Here is a 16170-nt window from a genome sequence, read left to right as displayed (position 1 = left end):
AAGAGCGCCTTTATGGGTGTGGGGTTGTTTATATTTTCAGGGCGGTATCGTGGCTTGGATGAGTACGGGCATACTGAAAAATGGTGCTCAAGCTTTAGTCTCCCATATGTCCCGCTCCTGCTGGATGTGCCCTGGAAATTCTGACATGAAAAGAGGAAGTCAGCAGTTTTGCCAGGATTCCCAGGCAAGCCAGTCACGGTGGAAGCCTGACATCCAGAAGACCTGGAAAACAGCCAGTTTGTGCACAGCATGTCCATCCTGTATGCCTGCATTCAGGTGCATCAGATTTATTATGCATGTGCAGATCACCTGATTTATTGCCATGGTTTATTACCAGATGCAGCAAGGCCAGCAGCATGTTCAGAACATGCTGGATTTACCGCACGTACACAGGACATCTGCAAACGCACAAAATCACCTTTTCTCCTGAGACTTCCTAGGAGGAAATACGGGAAACATGCTCAAATTTCTGGATTCACTTTGGATCTGTACTTGTCTGCAGGCAGAGACAGACTTCGGGGATAAAGTAAACGCAGCTACTTTAGCATACTCTAAGAGCGTATTGTGAGAAAACTTGTTTGTACTTTTCAATCCTCGAGAGGGAACTGTGAGCAGATAAGGGTGAACTAGCAGCATTTCAATAGAGCTGGCCTGTTTCTCTACCACACAGCAGATACATTAGCACCTAATGAGTTATGATGACTTCAGCTTTAACAGATGACTTTTCTTCCGCCGACCAAATTACAGTATGAGCACCACTGAAATTTTATTAGCTGGTTTTGCATGTGAACATGAGTTGAGGAAAGGAAAACACTTGAGCTACGTATTTGTGCAAAAAAATCAGAATTCCATTTTCTTTAAGGCTTTCAAGGAGAGGTATGTTTCCGAGTCATTTCTGAAAGTGGGAATTAGGGTAATATTTGACTGGCATCCAGGTGTGGGCTCTGATCCGAAGCAGCAGTACTGGAGTAGTACTCCATAGCAGTACTGGAATAGATATATTTAATTAGTTCCCATTGGTGCCACACGTATTCTGATGAGGTGCTGGGATGCCTTGAAGAATACCCAACAGTTATCAGCGTTTCAGGACGCTGAGCCCTGAAGAGTCTCTCTCTCCTTGCTCATTGTAGAAGGGCTCCCAGGCAAGAGAGAGGTTACCTGCATCTCCAGGTACGGCCCCAGGGAGCGCTCTCACACCCCCGAGACACTTCTTCAGGTACCATCCCTCCTGATCCTACCCAGAGCAGGGGGCTTGCTTCATTCACTCCCAGAAAAATGTCTTCTGCCTCCACCACACAAGCGCCTGGCTACCCTACCGGTCCTGCAGCTGAACCCGTTTCCTTCAGCCTGACTCCGAAGCAGTTGTTTTAGGTAATTCTGCAGGTTCCAGTATGGTGCGTATGGAGGCGGCATTTCTTTGTGTCAGGTCATGGAGGTTGCTCAAGTGCACTCATTGCCTTGGATCTTGTATGACCTCAGGCTCCAACCTTCCCACAAATAACTCCCTGGCACTGAGATACACCATCCTACACCAGGGAAACTGCAAGACTTTAACACGTTGGGATTATGGTAGCTCTAAACTACAATGCGTTACTGACTGAGATTTAGCTTACCCATCTACTGAGATCTTTGGGCAAGGACATTTTTCTGCTGCTACACATAACCTCAGTTTGCACAACTGGAACTGGATTTCACAGATGAGAGCATCTCCAGTCGAGGTGCCGCAGCAAACAGCATTTCCCAGGCAGGATGCTTTGACTATGAGCCCCTTTTCTTTACAGCTCTTCGCTGGTTCCCACTTTTCTCACCACGAAGGCCCTTTGTGGCTTATCCCCATCATTATGAAAAGTCATTACCAAAAGTTATTACAAAAAGGCTGACTCTAGTCTTCTCTTGACCCGTTTGGGCAATTCACTCTCCAAGTTTCCAACTAACACCTTCAGGGTATCCCTGTGCTGTCACTCATGCTTGGGAGGAGTCCTCATAAACATGCACAAAATCACTTCATTGTTCTTTCTGAGGTTCTTGAAAAGAGAGTTCTGGTTTTTCCCATCATGCTCACACTCATGCATTTGGCAGCACTGTCATGTTGGCGGTTTGCTGTGACCACTGTTTATTTGGGTGATTAAAATATTCTGTCTTTTCTTTCTGACCAGTTTTGCCTATATCCATCATTTTCTTTTGTCTTTCACTTTGTCTGCAAAGTTTTTTGGTGCCACTACTGGCGCTTTGTCCCGTGTCTGCACAGTATCTAGTGCAGCAAATCTGGGTCCCTACCTACAGATGCAAAGTCCAATGGGGATGCCCCTGAATAACAACAGCAACAGGCAGAAGGGCAATCTAACATAGCTGCCACCTTCTCCTGGAGTTCGTGCAGAGCATTAGCCATTCCAGTCCATCAACAAAAAACGGTTATGACGGCAACATGAGGAGTTTCACTATTGTTTCTACTGGGGTAAAGAGTTAGGACATTTCCTCTTCTGGGAAACCTGCATTGTAGTTTAATTTCAAATCATCCATACTTCAGAATTAACTCCAATTTACTCCAGAATTAACTCAAATTTTCATTACTTGGCTATTTTCCTTCCTCTTTTTAACCCATATGATAATTTATCCTTTTTTATTATTATTAGTTTAGCTATCGGTTATTTTGCTGTGCGTGAGTGTGTCACAGAACTCATTTTTCTGATTTCTTTGACAAACCTGACATCTTGCAGCTGTTACACATCTTGTTTCAATTACATCTCCAGATAAAAAGAATTCTTAAAGCCTGAAGGCTGCAGATGGCTTCCTGGTGAGGGGTTAACTCCAGCTTCATCTTAAAGCCTTCTGGGGGTCCCTTTTCTTGGGCTGTTCTCTTCAGTCTCCTTCTCTTTGCTGTCTCACTCACTATAACCCCCCTCCCTCTCTGGTCATAGGAGAGGAACTGGAACACCAGTGACCATCCCTGCCTCCTTACCACCCAAAGGCGCCTGGGGGGAAGCGAAGTATCTGTCGCCTGAACCTTATCTCCACATATCATGCAGGCTGCTTACGGCAGAGCACAGCTGAATGAGCACAAATCAGTGGAGTGACAACTCGGACCACCACTAATCCCTAATAAATTCTGGACTGTCCCACAGACTTGGGAAGCTCTTGACAACTGGTGACGCTCTCAGCATCTGGGAAACCACTTGTGCCTAATTGGGTACCCTGAGATATTTACACTGTGCTTAATGGTTACAGACGAGATTGATCACCCTGTTCTTGGTATCTATCCAAAAAGGGTATATAAAATCCTTTGATCTTGCAAAGGCAGCAAAACATGTCTACCCATCAGTTATGTAAAGGTGGTTGTTATTAATTTGAATACTGCACAGAGAGGAAAGAACAGAAGTACCATATAATGAGATATATTAAGACTACAAAAGAATTAAGTGAAGCCGTTATGTTATGAATCATGATTTTATTGTTTAGCAGTCAGCTCTTGATGTAATTCAGATAATAATGAATGGGCTAATTCCTTCCACCTTTATTCAGGCAAAACTTCCATTGACTTCAAAGAGAAAGTTGTCCAAGTCAGGACTAGAGCTAGAGACTGCTGCATCTATCCCATTATTTGCAAATGCTTTTCTGAATATAAAGTGTTCCTTTATAATGGGCTATCGCCAATAACAGTAACATTTACATAATACAAACCTCTTACATAAGTGTCTTTCGCATTCAAAAAAGACTTTTTATTCTTATTGCAGACTGCCACGTTGAAAGTTCTCCCACAAACCCTAATATTTATTAAAGTATAGGAACATACAGAATTTCTCAGCGTACCATTTTGATCACCTTTCCTTCTGCTCAATATCTTGCGTTTCATTTTACCACACATTTTTTCTCAGGAGAATGTTTTATTTATTGATTATTAGCAAAGAGATGATTTATCATTGCAAATATTTCTCTCTATCATAGAAAACAGAGTGCCAAAAATGGGGAAATGTGCTAAGCCTTGTTACATTTTAACAGATGCCAGGAGTATTTGAGGAAACAAGTGAATAAATAGTCCTGCATCACTGTTTTCTCTCACTCCATAGTTCTATTTGTAAGTTAATGCCCTATATAACATTTCAAATGGGTACTTTTAAGTAATTCTTAAAGTAATTGTTCAAAACTTGGAAAATGTGCCTAAGTGTAATACTTTCTGTTTTGATCAAGGGAGAACTCTTCAGGTTTTTTGACAAAACCAGAATTTTTTCCTCGGATTATAAAGTATGCACTTCCATCTGGAACTTATTTTGATATTGTGAATCTTAATGCCTCAGAAAAGCACACAGAACAATGGATGGGCACTACTTGATTGTTTTAAATTGAAATTAATTAATTGTGAAACAGCTGCAATAGTCTAAATTACTTATTTCCCTTTTGGTGAAAATGAATTTACAGGCATTTGCAAAGCACACAAAAATTGAGAGAGAGAAAGACAAGAAAGTCTGTAAGAAGGGAAGTCATGTAGAATTGTCTATGATCTGTATTTCAAGAAAGTAAATAATTAATAGCTCCAAGGAAGCATATTAGAGATTGCTCTTTCTATTATACAGTCACATTGAGCACTAAAATAATGCTTTAAATCTCAACAACAAATACAGTACAGAACTCGGTACAGTTTACCTTTCCAGATAATCATTTTTTCAGCTGAAAACAGCAATTTTTTCACATTACAACCAGACTGTGACTTGAAAGAAGCTTCTCAGTCATTTAGTCAAGACAGATGAGCAATGAGTGTTAGAAAAGCTACCAAGGCATCAAAAGATCTACAGTCAAGGCCATTAAAGAATAGCTAATCTGCTCTAGTTCTAATTCTCTGCTAATGGGTTTCCTTAAATGTGCTTTACATCAGCTGTAATTAGTTCAAGATATTGCTACTTATATACTTCTAAGAACAACAACAACAAAAAAAGGTTGCATTTCTAGCACGTTGTATGTAATCATGTTCGCGCAACCATGTACCCAGACTAGCAGGTTCTTGGCCAATGTGAAGCCTTGAAGAGCGTCGTAAAGAGATACTCTGCTTGGATCTACAAAAGCCAGCGCAGGTCCCGAGGCATTTATCTACACTTTCCTTTATTGGGGTTATCTCAACGCCCTTTTACCTCAAATGTTGCAGAATTGGCTGTACTAAAAGGCCAGGGACACCTTAAGCCACATATACTGGAAATATGTACCTTTTTTCTACCGATGCTATGGTTTTGGAACAGATTTTCATCATCAGTGGCAGTGACAAAAAACTCAAACCCTTGCCACATTTTATGATAGAGCCTGACCAGGTTTTGAAGGTATTGAGTCTTTCTTAGAAAGAGGTTCATTTGTCTGGGAAAGCAGCAGTATGACGCAACGACTCGGTATGACCTAGAAGAAATGTAAGGCCTTGTGGTCCTTTTGGACCCACTTAGACAGTGAAAGGGGTCGAGATCCACAAGCTAGCTGCAAGCACACTGGTACGTCCAAGCCCGCAAGGCCACGTGGCAATGCTAACTCGGACCAGTTGGGATCATGGTGGTTTTCTTGCAGGGAGCCTGAGTAAACGGACTAGCACACAATCACCTTTTGTACTAAGAAATTCCTGACAGTCTTCGAGCCTAACCGCAAACAAAGCACATTGTAACATTAATTTACTCTTTAAACTGGTGACATTTAGTTAACTCAAGGTCATCATCCTGCAGAAAATGTTACACTCTCCTTGCCAAACACAAATGAAGAAATGCACACTTAGCTTTTATTGTTACTTTGTCCTTTAAAAACAGTTGATGACATGACAGGTTCCCTCCCTGACTACTTCAGAAACAAAAAATGTGAAAAAGTGTCTTCTGTTGGATGCATATCAATATAATTATCTTCTCAAAAGTATCTCTGTCAACAAACTGTTAATTTTTTCTGGACTGAGGTTCAACTATTTACCGCAGTTGCTGTTCAAAGACAAAGGAGCGCAAAAACATCAAAATTACATCCTTCCCTCCTAAAATTGACAGACCTGAGTGATGAACCCTCCTGGTCAATCAGAAAAGGTCAATGACGGAAAGAACAACTTTCTCTTGGGGCATTGCTAGAGGTAGACACCACTTAGAAACGTCAGAACAAAAGCTAAACCCCCACAGAGGAGGTTTAGGATATCTGCCAACACCCGTACATCAGAAAAGGCTCCCCAAAACCTCTACAGTGACCAAAGCAAAAAAGGCAAGGATAGAAAAAGGGAGATGGATGGTAGGAGAGACCACTGCTGGGGTGGCTTCTGAATCTGAACCCTGCAAATGCATACTTCACCAGTGCTTTTTTCCTCCTGATCCATTGGTCTGTTGTATTTGCATTTTTCATACCACCACAAGTCATCATCATACCCTGGCAACTAAACTGTCCCATCACGGCAACACATGGACTAGGAAGGCCATCAGTTTCTCCCTGATGGATTTCAAAAGTGATACATGCAATAAGAAGTGATCACAGCTCAAAGTAATCAAAACATACTCAGTGTAAGAAGATACCACCTTCATCCTTCTATTCGTCCACTCCTGTCATTCAGTCAAACAAGGCTGAGCCACAAAGGCCTCTTTCTTTGGTCTGAAACATGTGAAAACAACCACACGGAAGACTGGGTTACATTAAGATGTTGTGCGGCTTTGTCAGATACAACCCTCTTGTTTTTAGTTTTAAGTACTTACAGTTGTGGATCATCTTTACTGAGAAACAAAACATAGCAACAAAAAGCTTCTTAGCAAAGATTTCTGGTCCCTTCTGCATAATTTTAAGTGTTTCCTGACTGCTGAGACCACCACTGCTGCATTGGAACTAATTTATTTTTTAAAAAATACATAAAGGTTCTCTGAGGATAAGTTTAAATTGCATTCCTACTGTCATATTTCCCAAGATACACCCGTATCCAGGTCCTTGGTACATGCAGGCAGGTTAAAATCTTCCTAAGAGGATAAAACACAGTCAACTTACTAACGTGTACTTTTTGTTTGCTTAAAATATTGGGAAAGCTGAGATACCAAGCTGTAAGAGAAGAACACAGGTAGGTATATTATGCATTTTTACCTTTGAAAAGACATAGAAAATGCTTAGCACAGAATATTAGTAATTGCCATCGTGTGCATTTAACTGCTGATACAGTTCATTCGCTCCTTCTCCTAAATGTAAATTCGTAGTTACCCACAAATTATTCAGAAATTATATAGATTACTACCTGGGTATTAAACTACAAGTGTCTGGTTTTGCTCTCCTGGGGCCTCAGGCAGCACCAGCAAGCATAACCGGTGTCTAAACAATGATTTTAAGAGACAGAAACCCAGTGCGGAGCCCCCCGGGCAATGATGCGAACACGGTGGGTTTGGCCAGAGCAAGGACCAGGGGAGGCTCCCCGGGAGCCGCCAGGCAGCGAATCCGGCCCCCAGCAGCGGCACTGAAACGGCAATTCCTCTTCCCCAGCAGGGCAGGGTTTACGAAGAGATAGTTTTCTTCAAAACCAAGGAAGCTTGGTTACAGCTTTCCATTTTCCTCCTGTCAGTTGCTCACAAAGACCTTGTGTTTTTCCACCGGAATCAGCCTTACAGCTGACCAGCCCGCATACAAACAAATTTCACCTGGGTTTCCTCGAAAATACTGTTGTTTTGAAATCTCATTTTGGGACGACGTCACTTCAAAGTTCCACCTTGATCGGTCTGCTAGATGACACACCATCCCACACAGAATTTAACCAGCCTCCCTGCTCTCTCGCTGTACACAATATCGGGTTTTCTTCATTTCTAATGATTTTATTACTCCTATTGTTAATAAAGTTACAATCTGAGTTTAAAGTATCTCTGAACATACACTGCAAATAGTTGCTGGAACTCTTTTTCCCTATGATTTGTTGTTTCCTAGTCACAAATATGACGCAAATGGATTAATTTGTTATATGAGGTTAAAAACCTTGCAATTAAACAGTTGCTTTCTCTAATGAGAGTGTTGTGGAGTTGAGTATGATATTATTCCTATTGTATGGATGACAAGATGTTCCCACAGCCAATATTTCTTCTGTGTCTTTTTTAATTATTATTATTTTGCTTAATGGCCTATATTTCTCTTCCATTAGGTTTAAGAAACCTGGTATTTTCCTTGAAATATTCAGATAGAATTGGAAATGCCACATGTACCTCATGGCCTCTTCTTTTCCAATAACCTAGTACAGTTTCTGCCTTGACTTCTGATGGAAAACATACCCAGAGGAACACGAATCTACAAGCCTGAGCGTTAGGAGAAAGCCCAAAGGGCTGTTCTCCCCCTGCACCACCCAACTGGCCGCGGGTGCTCAAACAGTCCTCAGGGGGCAGGAGAGATGAAAGCACCCTCGCCGTCCTACTCATGCATCAAAATTTCACGCATCAGACAAAAACGAAGCAGGTGGTTAAAAAAAAAAAAAATCAATATTCTTTAGAAAAGCGACTGAGTACCGCAAATCAGAGATGACGGGCCAGATCTTCATCTGCTATAAACTGGCAAAGCCTCTGGACTCGGTGGAGACGTAAACCAAATGAGGAGAATGTGGTACATTACGTCCAGCAAACGAGCACTCACATGGCATGACAGATGTATTTTTAAAATATTCTTATTCAGCTGATGTTTATATAAAGTATTATGACAACAAAAAGCCTGCTCTTCTTATTTATAATGTTTAGCACACACAATTTGTTCAGTCCTCTAAGAAAAAAAAACACTCAAACAATCAAAGTAATTCTTGACCAAAAGGGCTTCCAGCCTAAAAAACAGGCATCAGGAAAAGAGAACCTGCTGTGAAAGCAGGAGAAGGAAACAGTCTATAGTTATTACTTGTGTCATGGTTGGCTCACAACTTGTAATCATCACAGAAAGAGCAAATTTTTAGATGGGATCTCAATGAGGGGAAGGTGGTAACTGTGAGTTGACACTGGGAGTAAGGCAGAGTGGGAAACACCACGAAGACAGAAATAAGGAGGAAACAAATGGAATTTCAAGCATTACTGGTAGAAAGAAGCCAAGAGATGAAAGGAACAAAATAAGGGACAAAGTCCAAGACACAGGCTGATGTAGAGCTGTAAAGGAAATGGGAGATAAAGGAAGACAAGGACTTAATTTTTTGTGAGAGGGAGGTATCGTTGCCGTGTATTGTCTTAAAAAGAGTAAGCTGGTCCAGCCTCTACCCCTACTGAGAGAACGGTCGGAGTGACCCCTCTCCCCCTAGAACAGCTGCTTGCTGTTATCTGAAAATAAGCATCTTCATTTTCTGCTTTGACTGAAGAAGCATTTGTAGAATCGGCTTTCTAAAATTGTCTTCAGTAAACACCGCACAACGTGAGAAAAAAATCTTGACTCACGCAAACATAAAATGTAGTGACTAAAAGCTAGACAACTTGGGTTCAAGAAGTTACAAAAGGTTCATTTATAAAACTGCTGGATGTCTGGCCGCTTTTTGTTAATAGCAACTTCCAAACAAAACTCTCATTGACTTCAAATGGAGCAGGAACAGACCCAAAGATAGCAAATGAACTGGTAATTCAATACATGGTCTGTAAAACACACTGGGCCACCTTACACTGTGGCATTTGATATTGATCTCAACTTGGAAGCTATACAGCTATACATTTTTTACATGACTATCCAACCCCTACAAAACTGATGCTAACTCAAAATATCCAGAAGTATCACATGAGACCCAAACAAACCCATTAGGTACTTGGCTTCTTTTACCTAAACAAACACTGGTTTGTTTGTGGCTAACGAACATATTACACTCAAAATTATTTTTCTTGTTTGGTACAACACAGTAAGTGCTTTAATAAATCTGCTAATTGTTTTTAACGAACGGGAAAAAAACTCAGCCTCCGCATGTATCTTACATTAGCACGTGAGGAGAGCCTTTACCGAGTGGGTCTTCATCAGGGCTATCGCTGTGCCTAAACCTAAGCACAGAGTCAAGGACCTGGCTGAGTTTTGCTCTAGATTTGTTAATTAAGGCAAATAACAACACAAACGCCTATAATGCAGAACTAGTCCTGGCACTCCAATTAGGACCTTTGGTCTGCTCATTCGCTGCTTTCTGCCGTGTGTAGTATGTTTTCTGCTGTACAAGAGGCATATAAACCACCTCTAACTGAGATTTTCGATCTCTTTTTGTCTGGTGTAAATAAATACAAAGCTATAAAGCACTGGAGAATCCACATCCTCAAGCCTGGACTCGTAAAACTGTACAAATAAATGCACAGAGAAAGAAAAACAGGAGACGGGGCTGTGCTTCAAAGTCGTTAGTGCTGTGTTTGGGATAACTGCGTTAGTCAGCGGTAACGACACCTTGAGTTAAGTTGGGCTGATCATCCCAAAACCTTCCAGAAAAAGCTTACCAAATGGGCACGAGTTTTGTTTATGCCACAGACTGGTACTTTTTCTTAAAATTTCTATTTGAGTTTGTACTCAGCTTCCGCTACTTGAATTATAGTACACTTCTGGGAAGAAGAAGTGTTATTGGCATCAATACAGCCTGGAAAAACTACTGTTTAGTAGAAAACAGCTAACAACATTCTCCCATTGCAGTTTACTAGTTAAATACTGTCTTACAGCCACGACACGAAATATTATTACATTTTCTGTGCTACAGCAAAGTAAAAGAGATAGCACATATTAATTCGGAGAGCAAATTCATTAATAGTATAAAAGTAACAATCAATGAGAATTGATTAGCATGTTGCTGTTCATCTGGAAATCCCTTTTCATACCCTTTTGATTTTCCAAGAACGTACCAAATTAAAAAAAAGCACTTTAGAACAGCACATTAATATTTAATTACGGCACTTTTAAGCAAAACGTTCACCAGATACTGCAAAAAGTGGATTTTCAGTCATAAATTAAGTGCGCAAATTGCCATTATGACTACATTCAAAAGAATAAAGGACAACATTCATTCTCGCTGCAGAGAAAATTAAGTCTCTTAAGTGTTGCTCTTCGCCATGAAGTACTTCCTATCTACGTGGTACGTTTTATTTCCCTTTTTGGCAACAACTGCACTCCTCTGAAGGCATCCTGACAAGCCTTTGGAGCTTAAAAATAACATACCAGCTTTGTTTTGGTCAGCTTAGTACATTATCCAAATCAGGTTTCTTGAAAACGTCCGTAACTTGCCCATCGACGGGGCGATGGGAGACTGACCCGGGTCCCTCTGCGCAGCCGCTGCAGCAACCGAGGCACCACCAGCCATCACGACAGACTTCGGAAGCTTTCACTAAGTGCAAGTGAGTGTTTTTATTTAATACTGCTCATACGACTTTTCAAAACGACTATTCCAAACCCTTTGCCAAAACAGCTGCTTCGTGAAAGCGTCCAGCCCGTGATCTCAGACGCTCCAAGCCAAAGCCAGTCAGTGAAACCCAGTGCCCCAAAAGGATGCAAAGAGGCAACAGCCGGCACCTGCAAACCCCCTGCTCCCCCGATGGGCTCCACTTAAAGCAGGTGTGACCCCCTCGCTGGGCATTTGGGGGTTCAACCCCTACAGGGGGGGGTGAAAGTTTAGCAACGACTGCAGGCCTGCCACTCTGCAACGGCTTTCAATGTGTTATTTGAAGCCCTTCTGTCGAACCTGCCTTCTAAACGGCAACAACTACAGAGGCAAGCAAACAACACGATCTATGAAACCACAAGATCGCTTGTAACGCAGATACAGACATTTTTAAGCGGGTTAATTTTGCTGGAAAATGGTTGATGTCTTTTTGGACCCACGCAGGAGCTTCATGCCGACCACGGTCATTAGAAAGCAGCTCCACAGCAGTCGAAAAACGTGCTAAAAAGGTTATGAAAAGGAGCAATTGCCAGACACAGCCTAAAGCCCAGGTTTTCCAGAGTTACATTGTTAGCTTTTCAAATTCAATATTAACTCCAATAGCCAGCTTGCAGAAGAGACTAATGAACACCACGCTTTTGCTGTAAAAAGAAAATTCCACCAAAGTTTGCCTTCATTCAAGGAGAAAGGGAAAAGCATTCAAATGTGTGAAAGTATTATTTCTCCTGTTCTTGTTTAATGGAAGAAAACATGCAATTTGATTGTAAAGATGTGCGTATGGACTGAAAACTTAAAATCGGGCCAGAGATAAATGTTATGGTTTGGATATAAACTGAACATTGGTATTTATAATTGAAACGAGGACATAACCTTAACTTGTGTCACAGGCAGAAACACTGTAATTAAAAACTTTTATGGGGCAGTAACTAATTTTGCATTATATGCGCTCTTTAAAGTTCCCATAGCAATATAAAAGTTTTATTAGGCTGGACGTTATCAACATCCGCATTTCTAAGCGCCCCCCTCATACAGCGCAAGCCGTTCCCACCATCCTGAGGTCTCGGGGAAGACGCGGCTCAACTAATGGGACCGGCTGGTCCGGCTGCGATTTTGTTACACCTGCCACCGAAGAGATAAGCCGGCGCTGCCAAACGCGCGCCCTACTGACAGAAGATACAGATCGCCTAACGTGTTATAAAATAAAATAAAATTAAAATAAAAAAAAAATACCGTTAACTGATTTCAGGCCGAAAAAAAAAAAAAAAAAGAAGTAATCTCAGCTCCCCCAAAACTACCCATCTCACCGGCCGGACGCACAAACTGACATCGCTGCCCCCGGCTGATGGCAGCATCGCACCCAGGGCTTAAGCGCACCCAGCCCCCGACGGGGAGCACATCCCAGACGGGCACCCACGCCGCCCCCCGGGACCGAGCCGTGCCGGGCTGTGCCGGAGGCACGTCCCGGCACGGCTCGGTCCCGGGGGGCGGCGAGGGCGCCCGCAGCAAACTCCGAGGACTTGGCAGAGGCAGGGTTTTTGGGGAGAGTGATGCGAGGGGGGAGGGCAGCGCTTCCCACCTCCAGCCGCTAATGACATTTCTAGAAATTGGTTTCCCCTCCTCCCTGGCAGCCCCGCAGCCGCCGCCGGGGCGAGAAAGGGACGGGGGTGCGCAGGGGGAGGTCAAGGGCATGTAATTTGGGGGGGGGAGGGGTAATAAAAGCGGCCCCGGAGAGGGGTCGGGAGGGAGGAGGGGGCGTGTGAAAGGGGTGTGCAGGAGGGATGGGGGGCGGGGGGGGTGAGGTCCGGGAGAGCAGCCCGGGGTGCCAGTGGCGGATGAGCAGGGGGGATAATTTGGGGGGTGCAGGAGACCCCCCAGCCAAACACAATATTCACCTCTCGGACCGACTCTGGCAGCCAGGAGAGGGGGGCAACCTTCTCTCTTGCCCCTCCCGGGCCAGCAATGCCGGGAGAGCAAGTGGCAGGGGAGATACCTCCCCGGGGCACTGCACCCTCTCTTGCTAACGCGCAGCCCCCCGCTAGTTATTGCCCCACCCCACACCCCCCCCCGCCCCGAGACAGTGCATCCCCCCCTTATCGCACACCCGCTGTTACTGCACCCCCAATTCATTGCCCCCCTCCGGGTAAGCGCACACCCGAGGCGAATTATTCCACACCCCGAATTATTGCACATCCCCCGGTTATCGCAACAACCCCCGTTATAGCACTCCCCGCTTACAGCGCCCTACGCGGAGATCCGGAACCAATTCCCCCCCCCCCACACACACACACACACACACACATCCCCCACCTCCAGTGCCTGTTCCCGGGGTGGGTGGAGGGGGGTCGGGAGGGGGGAGGCAGAGGCACCCACTCACCAGAGAGAGTCGAGGTCCCACTCCTGCAGGAGAGCTAAGTCGAAGCTGTCCATGGTGGAGCGATGTCAGCGCCGCCGCGCTGCAACCGCACGGCGTCCGGGGCGCATCTTAACTGCACCGCGGGCAGGGCGAGGGCGCGGAGCAACACCCCCCCTCGTCCGCCGCCGCCGCCGCCGCCGCCGCCGCGGGTGGGGACGGACACCCCCCGTCACCACCTTCCCCCTCCTCCGCTTCCCCTCAAAAAAAAAAAAAAGCAAACACCACCACCACCACCACCACCCCCCCCGCAAAAAAAAACAATAATAATAAATCACGGCTCGTTTGCAAGCGGCGCGGCGCGGCTCGGCGCGGCTCGGCTCGGCTCGGCTCGGCTCGGCCGCCGCCGCCGCGCTCCGCTCCCGCCCCGCTCCGCTCCCCCCGCGCCTCCCCCCTGCGCGCCGGCAGCGCGGCCGAGGCGGCGCCCGCGCAGCCCCCGCGCAGCGCCCGCCCGGCACGGGGTTGAGGGGGGGGGAAGGGTCGGGGAGGGGGGGCGGTCCCAGCCCGCCCCACGGGGGGGAGTTGGTGGGAACTTGCAGCGGCCGAAGTTGGGTTTGGGGCTTCCCCCGCACCCCTCCTTCCTCCTCCTTCTCCTCCTCCTTCACGCGTGGTCCCTGCCCCTCGGCCGGGTGACCTCGGGTGGGCAGCTCACGCGTGGGGAAGAGCGGGATGGAGAAACTGGGACAGGTTTGTGGTGGGACAAGGCCGTGTCCCCGGTGCCGGCAGCCCGGGGTGCCAGCGTGGGCTCTCCCTGCCCCACGGGGCCGGCGGCCTTTCAGCAGTTCAGGCGTGGGGTCTGGCGCTGGGTTAATTGCGGTTTTGCACCGATTCCTCTTTAGATGTGTCATAAGCTGCACCTGTGCAAATCCCAGCTCCTGCGGGCTCCATCTACGCACTGGTCCACCCAGATCTGCACAGCAGGTGAAGGGTCCCTGGAATGGGTGAAGCCTTTAAAAAGGAGTGATCTCTGGTTAAAAATAAAAGTACCACTCGTCAGGGCTTGCCCACCCAAAGAGAGTGAAACGCCTCGCACTGTCCAGCCTGCGTGAAGCACTGGCTGTCATATCTGGCTGGCCAGGGGAGGCAGGCTCTCCTGATTTGTAGTTGCTGAATCACATTAAGAGAGGTTAACGCACATTAAATACTTTCCAGAATATTGGGCTTTTCGGCTAAGCAGTGAGTAGCTGCCAGAGAAGTGCCATGTCATCGCAGACGGGGAAAAGAAATGTGCAAATTCCCTGATGAAAAGAGGGGGCTACTCATGTGATGGTGCCAATGCAAATATCCACGGGGCGATCCCACGCTGGGAGATTCTCGCTCCTGGAGACCAACCCAACCCAGCTTGCCGCTGGGCTAGTGGCACCCCGACCTGTTTGTAGCCCCGACAGCCAAGAGCAGTGCACGGGCTCAAGTGTTTATGCAGATTTCTGGGACGGTTTTGTGGCCGTATGTTATTTGTTCCCGAGTTAGTTTGATTTAATTTAGAGTTGGTACACCCTGCACAAACTGCGGCCACACCTTTGACTGCAGGGTAGGCAGACTCCAAGCGAAAGGTTTGAAAACCCGTCGGTTTGTTCATGCAGCTCCTGGCAAGTCCTGAAAATCCCGAGCCACTCCAGAGCTGCTTCTCTTCCCTTGCACAGCCAAGGTGGTGCTGCCTCCTACTGCCAGAAGTCCCCCGACCCTGTGGATGTGGCGCATCTTCAGCCTGGAGGGACCCACGGCAGCCGGCTCCTGCCAGGTCTGTCTCCTCGCCTTCCCCAGAGGGAGGGAGAAGGATGTATCCTGGGTCAGAAAGGCTTGCGGCACCCTCTGTCTAACCAGAGCAAATGAAGATGAAAATGAAAAAAATCAGTCCAGTTCAGATGCCAGGTTTGGTCCGGTATTAATGGACACATAAAACCACAGGAAAACAGCCTTTTCTGTCAGCTGGGGTAAAGCTCAGCGCGGCTGAAGGTTGAGCCTGCAAAGCAGGTAACGTTCGCAACAAATATACTACTTATGTGTGAAGGAGTGAAGGGCAGCATATTTACACTGACCTTTTTAAGCCACGGCCTGCGCTGCCTCACTCTTCTTATTTTAAGGGGAGATTTTGCAACCCACATTGCAGTATGGCCCTGCTTCTTTCCCCGGGTCCCAGTTTACACAGTGATTTGCAGAAGTGCTTAAATCACCCTCGAAATGGTACATACGGCAGGGGAGGCTTAGGCTGTCTTTGTGGACTAAATCACTAGAGAGGCAGACCCCCTTTACATCAGCGCTGGAGCTGACTGTAGGTCATTCTGTAAAGCGCGAGCTGGGCTGCGATGCTCACAAGTGGCAGCTCACAAACGCGTGGAAACGGGGAAGTGAAATTCTGTAGACTAAATTCATCATCCAAACTGAGATCAATACCAAAAGTAAACAAACAGCATGAACAGCAGTGAGTGAATTAAATTTCAAACAGTAATACATA

At 45.7% G+C, this 16170-nt stretch overlaps 1 protein-coding gene across 2 annotated transcripts in view; it reads right to left on the bottom strand.

Moving 5' to 3' along the window:
- The window catches only part of AFF3 (ALF transcription elongation factor 3), a 338460-nt gene extending 324604 nt beyond the window's left edge, over positions 1–13856 (bottom strand). For both annotated transcript variants that reach the window (XM_063339571.1, XM_063339580.1), the window contains exon 1: positions 13680–13856. In XM_063339571.1, the coding sequence (XP_063195641.1) occupies positions 13680–13732 (53 nt within the window). In that variant the 5' untranslated portion in view covers positions 13733–13856. The remainder of the gene's footprint in view (positions 1–13679) is intronic.
- Between the last annotated feature and the right edge of the window lie 2314 nt (positions 13857–16170).

This window comes from Chroicocephalus ridibundus, chromosome 1 (genome assembly GCF_963924245.1).
Source record: "Chroicocephalus ridibundus chromosome 1, bChrRid1.1, whole genome shotgun sequence".
Lineage (NCBI taxonomy): Eukaryota > Metazoa > Chordata > Aves > Charadriiformes > Laridae > Chroicocephalus > Chroicocephalus ridibundus.
Note: the sequence above shows the minus strand (reverse complement) of the source record. Positions and strands in the feature narration are given on the sequence as shown.